This window comes from Pholcus phalangioides, unplaced genomic scaffold (assembly GCF_987345545.1).
Source record: "Pholcus phalangioides strain wild (caught in Gottingen) unplaced genomic scaffold, Ppha-v1.0 ptg000001l_1, whole genome shotgun sequence".
NCBI lineage: Eukaryota > Metazoa > Arthropoda > Arachnida > Araneae > Pholcidae > Pholcus > Pholcus phalangioides.
In genome coordinates this window covers 2206137-2226812 of record NW_028301594.1, presented here as the reverse complement: position 1 = coordinate 2226812, position 20676 = coordinate 2206137, and the positions used below count along the sequence as shown (strand labels likewise).

Sequence of the window (20676 nt, the reverse complement as noted above, 5' to 3'; positions counted from 1 at the left end):
CGAGCCATTTTTTGGAGGCCCTACCTACTAATGCTACACCACACATGCACCCCGTGACTCACTATAGTGAGAATATTAATCTCCCACATTTGTCTTGGAGAACGTTTTGTTTTTCGTGGAATTCATTTTAATCCACGGCAATTTGCAGTAATGCTTCATTTCCCGCCATTGTGATTTTCCGTAATTTCAACAATATTTGGGAACTTATTATAACTATTAAGTGATAAATGGCGATGTCCGGTATTTTCCCGTATTTGGAATCCCAATTTCCCGTATTTCTTTCGAGGAAATATGGTCACCCTAGTTCTTACTTTTAAGACACAGGTTTTCAACCTGGGGCCTTATGACGATTATTAGATCTGTTTACAATTTTCACGAATAAGTATGCATACTTATTGTATTACATGCAGAGTGTAAATTGGTAAGCAGGTATTTTTAGGGGGGATTCGAAAAGATCATTTTGCTTGAGCATTGGCGTACGCAATAGGGGGGGGGGGGGCCTCAAGCCGAGATTATAGTGTTATTTTTCAGGAAAAAACGTAAACCCCCCTCCATAGAGAAGACAAAATAATTGAACCTCCTCCCCCCCCCCCCTTGAGACTGCGTACGCCTATGTGCTTGAGACATAAGATGGCTCGGGAGCCTCAAGTGCCGGTAAGGTCTCGTGACAATTTTTATTTTTTGAAGTTTGGAAAGAGTAAGCATGCAAATATGTTGTCAGGTATTTATATAGCTAGATGGGGGAGCCTCAGAAAACTTTGTTTTGCCCGGGGACCTATGATGGTGTTGAGACGGCTCTGGAGTTTATGAAAATTCAGCAAAATCGCAATGCAAAAACTGAGCATTAACACGAGTTGGTTCTTTTGCGCAATTAACTTAGTTTTTCTGCTTTTATGTCCCCCTCAGGGTCGCAATAAGTATACATTTAATGTCTAATATGTTGTTTTCGTTTTTCAACATTTACATTCGTTAATAAACTTGAATTAATTGATCTTCATAGTAGCCCATTCTTGAGAAGCATCATTTTAATTAAGGAGTAAAATACCGAATAATTATGTGCAGAAAATTTGCATTTTGCTAGAAAATTTACTCGTTCGCTTGAGAGGAGAGAGTCCGTATCCATCTTGGCAACCCCCCCCCCCCCGCCCAGTAATTTTCACTGAAAAAAGAGTAAAATAGACGCCCTTCTTGGTCCAGGGAACAGCCCCCCCCCCACCTCCTCTATTTTCGGCCCTGGTCAACCTTTCAATTAGAATCTTCAGCTGTACAATCAAGTGCTCTTAAAATTTTAAGATTTTCTGCTGGATAGTTGATGCTGGGAAAAACTGTACATTCAAAAACAATGTACTATTTGATCATTTTTTGTGTTGCCCCTTTTCTCCTGATTCCCTAAGCACGTGCTTAGTTTGCTTAACGGTTAATCCGGCTCTGCGAATGCATGAAATCAGGATGATTTCAATCCTTCAATGCAATTTGTACAAGGTGTTTACTTAGGACGTTGATCAAGTGTTTGCAGTGCTTAACGCATGGGCACAGCCCGGGGGTCTCAGAAAAAAAAAGAAAAGTACTTGAATTTGCGAGAATTTTCCGGGTAGGGCCTCAGAAAAATGACTTGGCTCAGAGGCCCATGCTGTTCATAAGACGACCATGAGTACTAGCGAGTACAAAATCGGACACGAGCATCGAGCATTCTATGTGCTTCAGGGGAGCACCGTGGTGCTCGTGAGCAACGGATTGCAGATGCCTGCTTTAAGACATTGGGGTCACCAAGTCACACCACGGTATATTCCCGGTTATTCCCCAAATTTTTATTGAACACTTTTTTGCTCTAAATTTGTTTCTTTCGTTAAATTCGAATTCTTATTTATTTTTAAATGACATCCTTTCATTTATTAATCAACGCATTAATTAATTATTTATTTTAATTAATCTGAAATTTCCCCGATAATTTATTTCAAAAAATTTTAAATTTTTCTCATGAAAATCTCATTACTCTTAATAATTCTGAAACTACTCTTAGGAATTCTGGAATTACTCTCATCGATTCTAATATTACTTCTTACAGTAATTCTGTATGTATACCGTATATATATAACTATTTTTTCATTAATTATAGATTTCTATCTCTAATTAAGGTGTTTTTTAGCATTTCTGCGAATTCTGTAATAATGTATTCCTTTTGGAACCTAAATTTGAACTCTCGAAATATGTAGCACTAGAAGTTTATGAATGTCATTTTCCGTTTCATTAGAAAATTATAAGTTGTTAGAAGGATATTTTTTTCTTTTGGAAATTTTTATCCACTAGAATTGCGGATTCGGTGGGCCACTTCTAGTGGATTTAAGCATTGAATTGCGGAATTCGCGTGTACTTTAAGGGACACCCAGGGCCATCTTAACACATGAGTCCCACCCGGGCACAGCACGGGAACCTCATTTGCATAGGGGCTTCCACGATAAGATCTGGCACTATGATTTATGACAATAAGTACGTAAATTAAGAGGTGATGCCTAGGCTCTCTTTCATTTTGCCCCGGGTGTTGAGAAAATAGCAGGAACACACTTTTTTGGATAAATATTTAAAAAAAAAACTATTTGAGTTTTCCGTAGAAAACAGCATTATATAACTAAATCTTAAATATGTCATAGTGGCGTATGGGTTCCGACTGAAACTGGCAAACAGTGCATACCCCTGAGTCATTTCTTAGCCATCCTGGACTAGTAATGCGATTTTCGCCACGGTTTTATATTTTATTATTTTTTTAAACTACTTAGAGTTTGTGGTGAGATTCGATTTTTATTTTATCTCACAGATGGCGGCACTTGTAAAGCCGACGCCATCGGATTGTCACGCGAGAAATCGCGGTAGAAGCGATCGAACCATCAAAAGCTCAACATGTCGCTCCGTAGATTTTTTATTTCGTCTTACGTTTCATGTTGTAAATAAATAATTATTTTAAGAAATTAATCAATTATCCTGATCCATCATTTTATTCAAATCACGCAACCTCATAACCCAAAGAATGGTGACCGCGGAGTTCAAACAAGTTCCAGTTTCTTCACTGCAGCACGAGGCAATCTACTGGCGTTTCCCGTGAGTGAACTTTCGCTTTCCGGAACTTGACATCATTTTTCCTGGATTTTCAGCATGGAAGTAAGTGCCGTTCAGGTACCACTTTTTAACCACCATGATCCAGCGCTGTGGTTTATTATGTGTGAAAGCACTTTCGCTCTCGCTGTTCCGAAACCTATAACCGAATCTGTCACAAAGTACAACTATGTTGTCGCGAATCTGCCTCCGGAAAGTGCGGCTCTTGTCAGAGACATTCTCGTTAATCCGCCGGCCACGGATCCGTATGAAAGGCTGAAATCGGAACTTATTAAACGGTCGAGCGAGTCGTCGTCCACTCAACTTCGAAAGCTCTTAACATGCGGGTCATTGGGAGATCGGAAATCATCCGACATTCTCCGACGAATTGCTGATGGAGCTTTTTCTCCAGCACCTACCGGTATCAACTCAGTCCATTCTCGCTGCTGTCACTCCACTCGTTCTCGAGAAAGCTGCTCAACTCGCCGACAAAATTCACGAAGTGAACCCTCAGCATGTTGACGCAGTTGAGAAACCGCAACAGCCGGATTCCGTCGCGCAACTTGGGGACGAAGTGGCTCAGTTACGCCGCGAGTTGAAAAACGTCCTGCGTTCGCGTAGCAACTCTCGCCAACGTACCTCACGTGCGCGCAGTCCGCATCCACGATCGGAAAACTGCTGGTATCACAACAAATTCGGCAACAACGCCAGAAAGTGCGTGTCGCCGTGCAAGTTTCAAAAAAACGAGGCGGGCGAGGAGTAATCGCGACATGCTCCTTGCCACAGGCATCTCGTCGCCTTTTTACCATGGACAGAAATTCCAAAATTCGATTCCTGATTGACACTGGATCCGATGTTTCTATCCTTCCAGCATCACCATCACAACGTCGCCGTGACGCCACTATGAAGCTCTCTGCTGCTAATGCTTCATCCATTAGTGTTTATGGTCAAAAGAGGGTGACATTAGATTTCAATCTCCGTCGTAATTTCACTTGGACTTTCCTACTGGCTAATGTTTCCACACCCATCATTGGGGCAGACTTTCTGTTCAACTTTGATCTTGTTCCGGATCTCCAACGACGATGTTTACTGGATAGGACAACAAAACTCAATGCTGACTGTGATCTTCACATTGCAGAAGTTCACTCAATCAAACTCATCGAAGGTGACACCATCTACCACAGCCTTCTCAGCAAGTTTCCCGACATCATCAAACCACCACAACCAGGACAACCTGTGAAACACTCTGTCGTGCATCATATCGAGACTGTTGGTCCACCTGTGCATGCCAAACCAAGACGTCTAGCTCCTGATCGATTGAAAATCGTGAAGCAAGAATTTCAGCAGATGCTTGACCTCGGCCATTTACGACCATCTAACAGCTGCTATGCATCACCTCTGCACTTGGTCCCGAAAAAGGACAGTGATGAATGGCGTCCAGTTGGTGATTACCGAGCTTTAAATGCACAGACTGTGAAGGACCGGTACAGTGTTCCAAATGTTCTGGACTTTACATCTGAATTGCATGGTAGTAAAATCTTTTCTCACATAGATCTCATCAGGGCCTATCATCAGATTCCTATACTTCCTGAAGATGTCCATAAAAGTGCTATTATCACACCATTTGGGTTGTTCGAGAGCACTCGAATGCAATTTGGCCTTTGCAACGCTGCAGCCACATTCCAAAGGTTTATTGACGAGGTCACTCGTGGACTTCCATTTGTATATGCCTTTGTTGATGACATACTGGTAGCCTCGAAATCACCAGAAGAGCAAGCACATCGAGCATCTTCGGTTGTTATTCGAACGTCTGCAAATATATGGCCTCAGCATCAAGCCCTCTAAATGTGTATTTGGTGTTTCATCAATTGAATTTTTGGGTTACAAAGTTTCTGGATCTGGCATCGAGCCTTTAACAGATCGTGTTGATTGCATCCTGAACTTTCCTAAGCCAAACACCATCACTCAATTACGACGTTTTCTTGGTCTCTTCAACTTTTATCGTCGTTTTGTGCCCAGAACTGCACACATCTTAACACCTCTACACAAGTTTTTGGAGGGAATAAAAAACAAAAAGAAATCCAAAAGAGCTACTCAAACCAAGCCAGCTGATATCATTCAGTGGACTGATCCAGCCGAGCAAGCATTAATCGATGCGAAGCAAGCTTTAGCGGGTGCAACATTTCTTCACCATCCAATTCCTGGTGCCAAGCTAAGTCTTTGGGTCGACGCCAGTGATTTAGCAGTCGGTGGTTCGCTAATGCAATCAAATGGAAAAGGATGGGAACCCATTGCATTCCTGTCCATGAAACTGACAAAGAGTCAACAGAAGTTCTCCACTTACGACCGAGAACTGTTAGCAATATACACTACTGTCAAAAGATTCCGACACATGCTAGACGGCCGTGAATTCACAATATTCACGGATCAGAAACCTCTCGTCTTCGCCTTCAAGCAAAATCCTGATAAATGCAGCCCACGTCAATGGCGACACCTCGACTTCATCTCGCAATTCAGCACTGATGTTCGTCATAATAAAGGTGCAGATAATGTGGTAGCTGAGCTCTTTCAAGAATAGAAATCAACTCAATTTCCAAATCACCATTCCTGGATTTTGACCTTTTTGCAACTGCTCAACGAGAGGATCCTGAATTAAAACAGTTACAGCAAGACAACTCTAGTTCACTGACTTTCAAGTCAATGCCAAGTCCATTTACCGCAACAGAACTGGTGTGTGATGTGTCTACAGGCTCACCAGGACCATTTGTTCCAGCGAGCTTCCGCAAGACTATTTTTCATCATTTCCACAATCTTGCTCATGTAGGTGTAACATCATCTACTCAGCTAATATCTGCAAGATACGTTTGGCCTAACATGAGAAGGAACATCAAAGATTGGGTAAAATGTTGCAATGAGTGCCAACGCTCAAAGGTTCATAAGCATACCAAAACACCTTTAGGCACCTTTGCAACACCCGATGCAAGATTTTCTCATATTCATATCGATCTGGTTGGACCTCTGCCTCCTTCAGAAGGAAAGACATACTGTTTAACAGTAATTGATCGCTACACCAGATGGCCGGAAGTCATACCTGTAGCAGACATCACAGCAGACACAGTTTGTCGTGCCTTGTTCGATGGTTGGATTTGCCGTTATGGATGTCCATCAACCATAACAACCGATCAAGGACGGCAGTTCGAATCATCACTCTTCAGAGAACTGATCAACCTGCTTGGCACTAGCAGGATTCGTACCACTGCTTACCATCCACAGGCCAATGGCATGGTCGAACGGTTCCACCGTGTCTTAAAGAGCTCATTGAAGGCACATGAGAATCCAAAGTGGACCGTCACATTGCCAGCCATCTTACTTGGTCTCAGGGCAGCCGTCAAGCCAGATATCAAAGCCTCTAGTGCCGAGTTAGTTTTTGGTACATCTTTGAGATTACCTGCAGATCTCTGCACAGATACACCCGGTCAGCTCTCATCAACATACACATACGTACAACAGCTCAGAGAGCGTATGAATAGTATCAAACCATGCAAACATCAGCTCATGGTCAATCCAAAATTTATGTGCATCCTCAACTGCAAACTTGCTCACATGTGTTTCTTCGAGTTGACAAGATCACACCACCTTTGACACAACCATATACTGGACCCCATGAAGTGATTTCTCGTAATGAGAAAAAAATCACTTTAAATGTCAATGGGAGAAAGACCTGTGTTTCACTTGACAGAGTGAAACCCGCATTTATCTTTAACGATGTCTGTGTGGAACTTGACAAAAACAAGCTCGAAGAAAAGAAAAATGACACTGTGCCAGTACAACCATATGTCACTAGGTCTGGCAGAAAAGTCAAATTCAGTCCTAGGCTGATAACCGAAATTAATTTTGTTTCGAATTGTGCATCATAATATTTTTTTGCATCATATAATTCTACATTTCATTGATTTTTTTTGCATCTTGTATTTCATGCATCTCATTTATATTATGCATCCGATATATATTTTTTACAGCTTATTGAATTTTCTGCATTTAATTGTACATTTTGCATCGTATATTTTTATTATGTGTTGCACATCTATTATTCTGCATCTTATGATTAATTTTTTGTATCACATTTTCATTTTGTATCTCATTTATCGTTCTCTCACCATGTTCCTTCACTGGGGGGAAACTCGTGTGGTGAGATTCGATTTGTATTTTATCTCACAGATGGCGGCACTTGTAAAGCCGACGCCATCGGATTGTCACGCGGGAAATCACGGTAGAAGCGATTGAACCATCAAGAGCTCAACATGTCGCTCCGTAGATTTTTTATTTCGTCTTATGTTTCGTGTTGTAAATAAATAATTATTTTAAGAAATTAATCAATTATCCTGATCCATCATTTTATTCAAATCACGCAACCTCATAACCCAAAAGTTTAATATTACTAGGCTGACCATATTTCCTCAAAAGAAATACGGGACATTGGGATTCAAAATACGGGACATCGCCAATTATCGCCAAAAACGACGCCAAAACCACACAAAGTTGCCAAATATAGTTGAAATTACGGATAAATCACAATGGCGGGAAATGATGCATTACTGCTAATTGCAATGGATTAAAATGAATTCCACGAAAAAAAAATTTCACTAAGACAAATGTGGGAGATTCATATACTCATTTATAGTCGTAGTTATCATAATATAATTTATAACTTGAAAATAATTTCAATCTTTGACTTCAATAAAGAATAAAAATTCAAGTACGCTTCGTGCAAAATACGGGAAAAACCGGGACACTTTTGCTAAAAAGTCGGGACAGCCAAAAAAACAGAAAATACCGGGACTGTCCCGGGAAATACGGGACGTATGGTCACCCTAAATATTACCCATATTGGGTTATTAATCTAGGGGGAAAAGAAAGCTTAAGCAGGCGGGAAGTTAATTTAAAAAAACAAAAAATACATGAAGTGTCACTTAACAGGGCTGTGACAGAACGTCACTTCATCAGCCTGTTAAGTCGTCATTCAGTTATAATTATAATAATTATAATTAATGGTTTTTTTTTAACATTAATTATTCATCATACTGCATATATTACCCATCCTCACTTTTAAATCTAGCGTCAACTGTATTAGTAAATACGATCATACCTTATTAATAGAGGTTCCGAACCGAAAACCATAATTGGTGAGACAGAGTTCCAATGGGTAGTTATAACCCATCAAACCCCCTTCATCATGACTCTGCCAATTCCTGTTGCTGTAGTACGCTTTGCAAATGAAAAAGAAAATAAAGATCAACGAGGTGGGTGAAAGACTTAAGTTCACCTGAGACCCAAAGGGTAGCAAAAAAAAATTTTTTTTTTTGATAAATAAGTACTTGAGAATATTCCTGAGTATTACACTGTTCCAGTGCAATATGCTTTCGCAAGACATATCTCACAAGGATAAAATTGAATATCACGAATAAATGCGAGTAATGAAAATGATTAAATGTATTTACAATTTTTTTCCCCTTCAAAAGGGAATCTCATCAGGGCCAAGGTGAGTACGCTCACCGCATAATTATAATTATATGAGTATTAATATATATAAATAGATGTACCGACATGCAGCATCACCTCGTCTTCAAGAGCAATGTGCAATGTTTTTGTATACTTCGTATAATGTTCACAGACCTGGCAGCGCAGGCCTGGCATATGAAGAAAATTTTTTGGTCTTTTGAGACGTGCTTTATCTCTGCTGTCATATGAGGAAATCTCCATGAGATGTGGAATTTCAGAGTTGCTAAGTTTATGGTATAGCTTTTTCGCTAGCTTCTTAGCATAAGATGTTACATCAGTCACTCCAGAATCCTTTCTGATGTTGATGTTTCTGACAAACTATGGTAAACCGGTGTAACGCCTCAGGATTTTATTTTGAAATATTTCCAATGCGGTGATACTCAACCTCTTTGAAAATAGCCAAACAGGTGCTGCATACAACAGCATCGGTCTGATCGCCATCTTGTACAATATAATTTTATTTCGAGCTGAAAGACTTGAGTGCCTGTGGCTTCGCCTGTTGAGCATGACCGACGCCACAGTCGCCCTGCGAACGGCATCCACACACTGCCGGAAGAAACTGAATCTCTTGTCCACAATCACACCCAAATATTTATTGTGAGAGACAGGGTTGACAATAATTCCTTACACTCTATAAATGCCTGTTGTGGTAGTGATGTTTTGTTCGTGAACCACATGAACTTAGTCTTATCTGCATTCAGTTCAACACGGGTTCGCACACACCAGCGCTCGATCAGTCTCACCATTTCTTGTAAATTTGAAAGGGCCTTGCTAGGGTAGCATACAAAGCCGTAAAGCCTTTAGGGGCAACTGGGAAGTCTTTCATGTGAAAATTGTGTAGGATGGGACCTAACACACTTCCCTGAGCTATTGATGAACGAATCTGTCTAGAATTAGATATTGAATCATTTATCTGCACACGGAAGGAGCGCGAGTCGAGATAATTGCTCACAAATTTGATGATGTTATACGGCATTCCCATGCGAATCATCTTAAACAGCAGCCCATTGTGCTAAACTTTATCAAAAGATTTCTTTAAATAGAAAGAGGCTACTGCTGCCTACATGTAGTCTTTATAAATTTTGGCTTCTTGAATTCGTTCTACGAACCGCAATAATTGAGTGGTGGTCGAGTGCTTGCTGCGGAAACCGTGCTGCTCTGGACCGATAATGTTATTGTCCTCTACAAATTTGTGTAGTCTGATGGCTACCACTCTCTCAAAAAGTTTCCCTAACGAACTGAGAAGTGAGATTGGGCGCCAATTCTGTGGATAGTGCAGGTCATGTCCAGCTTTGGGGATGACCTTAACTTTAGCGAGTTTCCATTCTGCCGGAAAGTGGTTTGTACGGAGTAATTCATTGAATATGTTGACCAGCTGGCGAACCATATTTTCGGGGAGATTCTTGATAGTGTTGTTGGTGATGGTGTCCTGACCAGGTGCTTTTTTCTTTTTGAGGTTTTTGATAATGTTTGTTACTTCTTCAGTGTTCGTAGGAAATAAAGCAGAGGGTTGTTCTGGGGAATATCCCTAAATAATACTTGAACTTCCCTGTCAACACTGGCAATAAGCTGAGGAGGAGTGTTATCACATGGAGAGAACTGTCTCTCATATGTGTCAGCAAATATTTCCGCTTTATCACTGTCACTATATACTGTTCAGCTTGTGCCGACAATCGGAGGAATCCGCGAATAAGTGGGCTTACATGTTTTATACACTTTGTATAACGTGCCATCAGCACAATTTGCCTCACGTAAAAAGCTGAAGTAACGCTCACTCATAAATTCTTTGATTTCTCTAGATACTTCTCTTTTTATAGATCTGTATCTATCTTGGTAGTACGGATTTAACGTTCTTTGCCATTTCCTCCTAAATTTGTTTTTTAATTTGATGCGTTCCTTAATCCAGCGGGGAATACCCAGTGGATTATTAGTGGGAGCATCTGGGTGGATTCCTTAGCAGTGTTAGTGATGGTTTCTGTGAGAAACAATAAGTCAGATTCAATTTGATCAATATTGCCACCCGTGAAGGAAGGCAAGGTGATTCTGGCCAGCTTTCGCTTAAATAATGGCCATATCACTATTTTCTTTGGTTTACATATAAAAGGAACATTGAAATCCGCATGTGTCAAAGGTACACAGGTTTCCTATTTGTTGACAATCCAAGCAAAGACAATTGCATTTGGAGAGCTTGCGTTTTGGAGTGAATTGCCATGTGTGGAGGGAGAATATTGCTGTGAATGAATTTTTCAATAATGATAAAAAAAATTAAGTTGACAAACCATAAATTACATTTTTATACTATTCAAAACTATATAATAAGTGTGTTCCCTGAAAATTCAACAACCCATATTTCTTTTAATATTGACAATAAAAATGTTGTTGTCAAGTAATAGCATTCAAGGTACCTGATTTGCTTTATATAATCCCTCAAAATTTTTCTCCTCTGGATATTTCAATGCTTGCCAATTTAAGGGTTAATGCCGATAGAGTAGCAATTTTCTGCAATTTTATAACGTGACAGAGCAAAAATGGAAATTTGCTTATAACGAGAAGTCCGTCATATCGGTTATGTTCTTCTGATTGCGAATTTTCGTTATAACGGACTCTACTGTACACACAGTTTCGCATAAAAGATTTCAGGGCTACACTATCACCTACGAGGCTTGCTTGAGTGCAATCGCTAATTCACCTGCAAATATATAAAGATATCAAAAAAAAAAAACTAACGAATAAAAACTATTTTTTTAGATAAAAGAGAGAGTCAACCAAGGAACAGATAAGAAGCAAGAAAGGTGGGTCTCAGGAAGACACAGCAATACCATGTTTTCCTAGCATCGTACAAAGTCCTCTTAATCTTCACATCTACCTCCGACCGATACCGACAAGGAAAAAAAGAAGAGATCCTTTCTTTTGGTCTTCTTTTTATATGTGTGTGATATTATCTAAACCATTTTCCGATTCGTGAGAAGTTCCATCTAATAATCAGGTAAGTTTCCTTGATTATTAAATCGAAATTAGTTATCAAAATAATGAGAAACATCCTAGGTTCCTGTCTTTGAGAATTTAGGTGTGCAGTACTGTGCTATGATTTTTCTTTGTCTCCAGTTAACTCGATTTCTTCCGGAGACCACGCCCTTCATTGATGTGAATGGGTTTTACATGAACGTTGAAGATTTTATTGTTATAATCACGCTTTTCATAGAGAGGTTAAAGTGATTAACACGCTTTTTTATTTTCGTTAGAAAATGATGGATTGATTCTAAGATGAATATTTCCATAATTTAAATTGTAGAATCAAGTTACAGATGACGCGGTATGACAATTATTTCAAGAAACCTTCACAACTATACTCGATATAAAGATGATGAATCTCTCTACAACAGGGCTGGACAAATCTACTGTCTGGCATGCCCGGGACGTGTGAAAACTCTGACCGGGCATGTATTTTTTTCAACCATATGTCCGGCATTTAAAAAAGACAAAAAATTGAACATTTTCGTTTTTTTTTCTAATTTTTTCATCGATGATAACGTAAGTGTTCCTAGACACACATGCGCGAAATTTCACAGAAATGCTTTCTTGGGCAGCTATGATGCGAATGTGTGTATAGTCAACGTATTTCGATATATTTTTACAAAGCAGCTTATTTAGCAGCCCGGTGCGAACAAGGGCTCTCTCATATACTACAGTTGGGTTTAAAATGGAATCATATACTCCAACTAGGCTGTTCTGGAAAAACGGAAAACCTTACTTCCAGTGATATAGTATATTCTAATGGTATTCTCGGGAGAAGAGAAAGAACTTCTTAGTTTACATAAAAATTTAAAAATATATAATATATGTATATATTATATGGCTCTATTATACAGAATGTGAAGTGTCCGAAAGGGATAAAAATTCTGCAATTGATTCTAAAATTGTAGAAAATATTTATGCCGCATTTCTCTTCCATACAAAAATATCTGAAAAAAATGTCCATCACAAAAATATAGGATCCCTGCTACCACCTATGAAATAAAAACAGAACTGTTATAATTTTTTAAAGAAAACTTTAGTTGTTTGTTTCAAACTGGTATGCACAGCATGTTACGCAAATACAGGTATGATTACAGGTTGATATGTTTTTATTTTTTCTGCTAAATTACTTTTGAAAACATCAACACCCTAGCACCCGGTATATTGGAGAGAAAAATTTACACTGGTTTTTTAAATGAATTAAAAATATATATATACAGTTTCATACCACATGTTGTTCATTTTTATTCTGCATATTGGTTTAAAACCAACAACCATTGTATTTTGGGAATTATAACACATAGTTTTGATTTTATTCAATAGGTGACAGCAGGGGCCCCTGCTTTGAAGCGGCTTCTCGCACTTGTACTAGCAAAGTATGAAAATTCAGTAGAATCTCACTTATCCGACATAAACGGGCCGGCAGGATAAGCGAAAATGTCGGATAATAGGGATGGGGTTAAGAAAAAGCTTATTAATCGCCAAACTATGTTATAAGTTCATCCATTATAAACGTAATAATCATGTTTCACAACTTTCTGTCTTTTCGTCGCCATGTTGCGTAAATTTCAACTTTAAGACAACGCAACGTTTATCAAATTAACACACACAGACACATACGCATTTAACAGACGATAAACCGATCCACATACAATGATAAACTGCACTGCACTTAGTCAACACCATCTAAAGCAGAAAGCCCCACGCGAAGCTTGTGGCGTCACTGAAGATCTTCTCACCTATAGCCATTGGATATACTACAAAAAAGGGGTAAAGATCGCGCATGAAATCGGCCTGCTATATCCAATGGCTATAGGTGAGATGACCTTCTTCAGTGTCGTCACGAACTCCTCGCTCAGGACTTTTGCTATAGATGATGTTGACCGAGTAGTGAGTTGTGACAGTGAGTGAAGGTGGGGCGAATGACAGACACTTGTGTAGACGGTGCGAGTGAGGGAGGAGCGAAAGTGACGCAAACATAGTGTAGACGGGTGCGCCACTGTACCGTCGGAGCAACAAAAAATAGACTACGCTCACAACTTGCAGTTCTTGTTGCCGATTTATGCGGGGGGTTGTTCTCGGTGGGACGTCGGATAAGCGAAGGTCGGATAAACAAGACCCTACTGTATAAAAATAAGTCAGAAGAGTGAAGGAGAGAAATTTTCCTTCAATTTTCTTTTTATCTCTCACCGCTTCACAAATTATTTCTCCCATCAACGCCGGTTCGCGAAAATTTTCATTCAATTTCAGTAGGCGGCAATGGGGAAAAGGTTGAAGAACACTGAACTAAACCGTGCAAGGCCCAGGCTTTTAGTGCCAGTTGGTAATTTTACTCATTTCCTTACAATTCGACACTGTAACGGTTTTTGGAAATTATTTTCAATTTGGAAATTTTCCCCCACCCTGATTTCCCTTTATCTCCGTCCCAATAACTTTAAACCTATGACTATCACGTGACCATGGACTCCACATGCTACATCAGAGCTTCTAAGCTGGGATCTTTGGCGGGCCTCAGGGCATATTTTTCACGAACCCCATGTCTGAGATGACTTATTTTACTAAGAAATATATATAAATAAATAAATAAATATATATATATATACACACGAGAGACTGGATGCGGCAAAATACCGGACATCGCCAATAGTCACCAAAAACATTGCCATAAGAAATCACCAAAAACTGAACTTGCTAAATTTAAACTACTGAAAAATTACCAATTGTTGGGAAATGAAGGGCTGAATCGCATAATATTTATTTTTATTCATATTTACAGCCATAATTATAATAATACAATCTGTAAGTTATGAAAATTATCTTTATTCACGATTTTAGTAACCATTACTAATTCGGATGGGTAAGCTCCGTTTAGAGTATATATATATATATATATGTCCCATAAAGTACGGGACATATTACGATGTAAGTTAGTGGTCCGACGAATCGCTGGATCGCCCTGTATTTCACCATGCTTTCAGATATTTTACTGTGACTTTGGTTCAGAAAGATTGAGAAACGCATTCTTAGACGATTACCGAAGGCGTTCTCATACGAAAATTTGCAATTCATTAATCAGTAATTAATTCACCCGTTTAATCCTTTTTTTTTCAGGTTCTTTGGGCACAAAACAAGAGATTAGTCATGAATGTCGCTCATTTAGCATTTCTAATAGGTAAGCTCTCATGGATTTTTTCGATGTTTCATATTTTCGCGATTTTAAGATTTTTTTTTCCGGTAATTAATCAAGATCTAAGAGATCTCTTCATCTGTTTTGGAAACTTAAATCATGTACCTATCCTTGGTGGCATAATGGCGGTATTTATACAGGACAGGGTGTCCCAAAAATTCGTAAATACAGTAGTATAAAAATGGAAGGAATTGGAAAATCTGAATGTTTTTCAAAAAAAGTTATTCTCTCACACAATATACAACGAGGGGGGATTTTTTAAATATAGAAAAAAATTGAAATTTCTGTTGATAGAGGGCACTGTAAGGAAGGAAATCATATCCCAAAAGCGAATTACTGGAAATATGCAAATCAGAGTCCTATAAAATGCAGGTAGCACAATTGATAGATCATTTCTGAATTTTTCCCGTTACTGACGCTTACATAAGGTTTTCAATGGGATGTTGGCATTGGTGGATGAAGCACTGTTTACCTCAGAATCGCCGGCTGAAGCTGTACGAACGTTTCGGACACAAAATATGTTGAAAAAAGGTTCAGGTCCATCTCAATTCCGATCTCCTTTCAATTTTTCGTGCAGCGCCCTCTATCAACAAAAATTTGAACTGTGCTTTTTCAGTACCAAAAAAAAAAATCCCCCCCCCCCTCTTGAGAAAAGCTTTTTCGCAAACCGCATTCATACAAATTCCTTGAATTTTTAAATTATTTACGAATTAATGGGACGCCATAAGTGCCACCAAGTGTTCGCCAATGCGCATCTAGATGCGTGATTGCGTGATTCACGAATGAAAATTCACTTTTTGCAAATTTACCCCTTAAAGATTTGGAAAAGAGTGAAATTACTCTTCAAAATTATTTTTTCGGATAACACTGATCCCACCTTTTCCATCACTTTTCCCCCAGTTTCATCAGCTCTGTTAGTTAACAACGGAGATGCTCTGATGGGGCTGAAGAATTTCATCGATAAGATCCAGCCATATTGCTTCAACACGATGGAGGAGATGAGAGAAGCCCACAGAGAGAAGGTCACGGTTCCTCGTTCCATAGAAGCCTTCATAGGTCTAGTAGAGAAATTAGAGCGTTTTCCTAAACCCGAATCACCAAGGCTGAACACCATGGGGGTCATCCGCGAACTTCTAACCAAGTGAGTGAGAGTAAAACTCAATTACCACAAAAAAAAAAACTACAATTATAGTTATTATTATTAAATTATCCTTCAAATTACCCTCGCAGCTTCCGATACGACGATCTCGAATACGACTCGGAATCGAAGAGTTTCGGGACCAGGGGCGTAAGTGGCGTGACGAAGTCTCACGAAATAACTCAAGTGATTTTCAGAGACATGGCACCTCAGGTCAACATGCAGGAAGTGTTTACAACCGATGAAAGATGTGCTTTGTTCTTCATGATATCGCATACAGTGAATACAACCTTCCGTCCGGATGAAGAATCAGAAACGCAAGTAAATGGAAAGCAAGTATATGATTCTTTGTTTTTTACAGGGTATTTTAGGAAAGACTCCGCAATTTTGGAATGACATTAACTTGAAAAAAAAAAATGATAGACAGAAAGATTGAACGAGTGGTACGCGTCTGACAGGCAGGTCTGGATTTCAAATAAGCCGGTATGTGAAATTAGTTACAACTTTGGCTAGTAGATGGCACCACGGTCTTTTGACCAGCTGATGATGATGATGTCCTCCGTAAACATGTGTCAAATGACATCTCCCTAGATAAGAAATGGTCGCTTTGCATAGCAAGGACATGGCATAAGAAGTGAAGGTGTAGTTTAAAGCCAGCAATGTCTCTGCTGCCACGTTGCCGTTGTTCGTTATTCGAAGCACAGAGTCATTGCCATGAGTATTTTATTTCAAAGATGGCTCAGTTGCTCGTTTAGAAATAATCAGGGGTATTGAGAACAAAAATATAAAATCAACATTAATTCTTTCAGACCAGAGCATTAATTTTTTTTTGAATTTTCAAAACATTTTTGCATTTTGATACTCAAAAAATGCATTAAAAACATAAACGTCAGCAAATCTTTATTTTTCAAAACTTTCAAATTTTCAATTTTTTTTTAAATTAGTTAAAATTGAAATTATTCGCTTCGTTCAAATTTTTTTCAGTCAAGATGATGTGCAGGGGGTATATTCATCTTCACATACAAATTCACATACAAAAAAAACTTCAATACAAAAAAATTTTCCAGAATTTTATTACCAAAAGTGGAAGGGTTAACCTGGACGTAAGTGTCAAAAGCCAACTTATATTCTTTAACTTCCGTCATCTCAACTTTGTAGCTTACGATTCAACAACAGATCCTTTATCCTGCACTTATTGCATTTAAATCACTCCTAATCATTTGGATAACACTGAGAGGGTTCTTCAATTATTATTTTGCTATGCAATTGGCATCTCTACTGCTATGGATGCATAAGCCTCACAGATGAACTGTTCAAGCTGTTAGCCAGGAATCTTACAGCTTGAACTGTTGCTCGCGATCACCACGGCGCTCCCTGGAGCATTCCGAGGGCTCTATGCTCGTGTATGAATTCATGCTCGGCCGCACTGGATCACCGTCCCAATTTAACACCTTGCACGAATTGCATTCAAAGATTAAAACCATATTGATTTCAAGCATACGCGCGTATATCTAACTTGCAGTAAGTGTGCTCTTCTCCTGATGCTGCTCTCGTAAATGGAAAATAGTTGAAGACTCCTGGTGTAAGTCAAGGGTGTTCAACCTTTAGGACAGTGTGGACCACTTCACATTGATTTGAAAACGCGCCGCGCGTCATTCAATTTAAGTGATCTGAAGCAGCACCACAGCTTACTCTAAATTATTTGTAAATGTGCGAAGGGTGGTTTGGGTGTTCTGGAACTGTGTTGCGGGTCGTTCAAGTGATCTATAAATAGGCCTACGTGGGTCACTTAACTGATCGTTAAATATGCGGCGAATCAATTAAATAGATCAGGAAATGTACCGCGGGACACTTAAATGATCGTTAAGTACGCCATGGATCATTTAAATAGTGTGAGGGAAATGTACCGTGGCCTCCACTTAAGTACTCTGGAGTTATGGGTCACTTAAGTGATTTGGAAATGTGCTGCGGGCCGCTCAAGTGATGTGGAACTGCCCAGCATATCATTTAAGTGATCTTTAAATGAGCCGTGGGTCACTAAGGTTATCTGAAAATTTGCCACTTATCTGAAAATCGGCCCCTTTTGAATGATGCGGAACTGCACTGTAGGTCACTGTAGTGATATGGGGCCGTTCAAGTATTACGTAAGCAAATTTTTAGCCATTTTTGACCCCCCTCCCCCGCCCCTTGTCAGCAAAATTTCGTCATCAGCTCTGCCCCTCTGAATCCAACTCATATTTTCATAAAGGGTGGTTGATGGCGTAAGCATTATCCAAACCCCCTTTCCCCCCTCGTCATCAGAAGTCAGCAAATCGGAACCCCCCCCCCCCATCGATGATGACGTAATACTTGAACGGCCCCTATGGGGATGTGCCGCTTAGTTAATTTCTACGAAACTAAACTTTTACGTCGGGTCATAACAGATGGCTCGGTGGGCCATGGGTTGTGCATAAATACCGAAGAAAACGACTTTTCAAATGGTCCCCCACGGAAAGAAGTTGTGCAATGTGCAAAAAAACAACTGTGGAGCCATCTGCTAGTTAAAATTGCAATTAATTTCACGAACCGTCTCATTTGAAATTACAGGCCTGTTACTTATAAACGTGAATATCAAACGTCATATATTTGACAGCCATATTTTTCATGGGCATCTTTTTTCCAGCCACCTCATTGGGCAATTTGTCTGGTGTCGCCTTTGTATTTGTATTTGTATAACTTGTTCCATCTTTTCTGTCTATCACCGTTTCCAAGTCATGCCATTTCAAAGTTAGGGAGCCCTTCGTGAAACACCCCTCGTAGATTTCGTAAGTTTCTAAGTAGGACACCTGACATGTCCAGAGACGGAATTTATGGTTTTGCCGAATGTGGGCTACACGAATTTTCCCGCCTCTCTGTCATTCTAGTCGAATTTTCTTGATCAGTCCTTTCTGGAATTCGCCACCCTGGGCAATAGCCAGCTTGGCCACCCCCTCTCCCTGTTCCTGTAAATACGCCTTTGTATTTAAGTCCCTCCTTTGGTTACTCATGCTTGCGTATTCTTTTTGTCACTCCCATGCGCACACACTCTCTAGGTAACTCCCATGCTCACACATTCTCTAGGTCACTGTCTTGGTCACTCACATGCTTGCAAACGCTATAGGTCACTCTTTTGGTAGCTCACTGACCTTGTCCTGTTTTCTAGGGACATCACTCTTGTGATCATTCACATGATTACACACTCTCTAGGTCACTTTTGATTATTCACATGCGTGCACACTGTTTTGGTCACTCACATGGTTGCAAACGCTCTAGGTCGCTCTTTCGGTCACTCACTGACCTTGTTCCGTTTTCTAGGTCGCTCTTTCGGTCACTCACTGACCTTGTTCCGTTTTCTAGGTCACTCTTGATCATTCACATGCTTGCACGCTCTCTAGGACATTTCCATGCTCACACACTCTCTATGTCACTCCCATACTACCAAACGCTCTAGGCCACTCTTTTGGTCACTCACTGACTGTACCGTTTTCTAGGTCACTTTTTCGGTCACTTACATGCTTGAACATGCTCTTTTGGTCATTTACATGCTTGAACATGCTCTTTTGGTCATTTACATGCTTGAACATGCTCTTTTGGTCATTTACATGCTTGAACATGCTCTTTTGGTCATTTACATGCTTGAACATGCTCTTTTGGTCATTTACATGCTTGCAAATGCTCTAGGTCACGCTTTGATCTTTTACTGACTGTACATGCTTGCACATACACTCTAGGTTACTGTTTTGTTCACTGACATGCTTGCATGTCAGTGTGAGGAAGAGTGAGGGACCTGCACTGACCAGGTCCCTCACTCTCTGGGCAGAAGCGGAATTATGGTTTTGCTGTTCTCCTATTCTACTAATTTCCTAGACTACTCATTTCTCATATTTATGGCCCTGGGCTATAGCCTACTAAACCTCTCCCCTGTAAATACGCCACTGGACATGGCTGCACGTGTATTTTAAACCAATCTTAATTCATGCAGGAAACAAGCGAAGTACCCGATAGAGCAAGGCGTTTTGTCATTGGCTTCGGACCAGAATCACGCATTTGCTATCGGTAAAACCCTTCTCGGGATGTTGGCCGGAATGAAAGCACAGGGCGTCACGAGTCCCGAGATCTTCGCCTTATTGAGACCGAACATGGAAATTCCACTGCAGCTGGACGGTGACATTATAGATCCAGTTTATGCGGTTACTTTTGGCGGTAAGATGTGATGCACTAAATTTACATTTCATGTATAACCACTTATAATGATCAGCAAACTCTAACGTCTAAGGATTTAATTTGATCATTCATAGAGTAATGTCATGGTATATTTCAGTGATTCTCAACCTGGGTCCATATGCCCCCCCCCCCCGTGGTTCTGGGACGTGTTCGGGAAATTAATCACCACCGCCGGAAAATTCGCCAACAAGAATTCATCACTACGCAATTCACCAACATGACAAATCACCGCTACGCAATTCACGACAAACAATTCATCGACAAAATGAAATAGTGAGGGGGGAGGGTGAGCAAATGAGCGAGTGAGTGAGTGAATTGGCCACTAAATCACTCACTCACTCGATGACTCGCCCACTCATATGGTCATTCACACTGTCTTTCACCGAATCAGATGGTTACTCATATGGCTGTCACTCGGTTATTGGCTCACTCAATCCCTCACTCGGTC

The 20676-nt window shown here is 40.0% G+C and overlaps 1 protein-coding gene across 1 annotated transcript in view; it reads left to right on the top strand.

Moving 5' to 3' along the window:
* Positions 1 to 11290: 11290 nt before the first annotated feature.
* Positions 11291 to 20676, top strand: part of LOC149089664 (uncharacterized) — a 28219-nt gene continuing 18833 nt past the window's right edge. Inside the window, exons 1-5 of the mRNA XM_089234938.1 lie at positions 11291 to 11632; positions 14773 to 14833; positions 15749 to 15989; positions 16079 to 16318; positions 19987 to 20207. Of these exons, the coding sequence (XP_089091064.1) occupies positions 14803 to 14833; positions 15749 to 15989; positions 16079 to 16318; positions 19987 to 20207 (733 nt within the window). The 5' untranslated portion in view covers positions 11291 to 11632; positions 14773 to 14802. The remainder of the gene's footprint in view (positions 11633 to 14772; positions 14834 to 15748; positions 15990 to 16078; positions 16319 to 19986; positions 20208 to 20676) is intronic.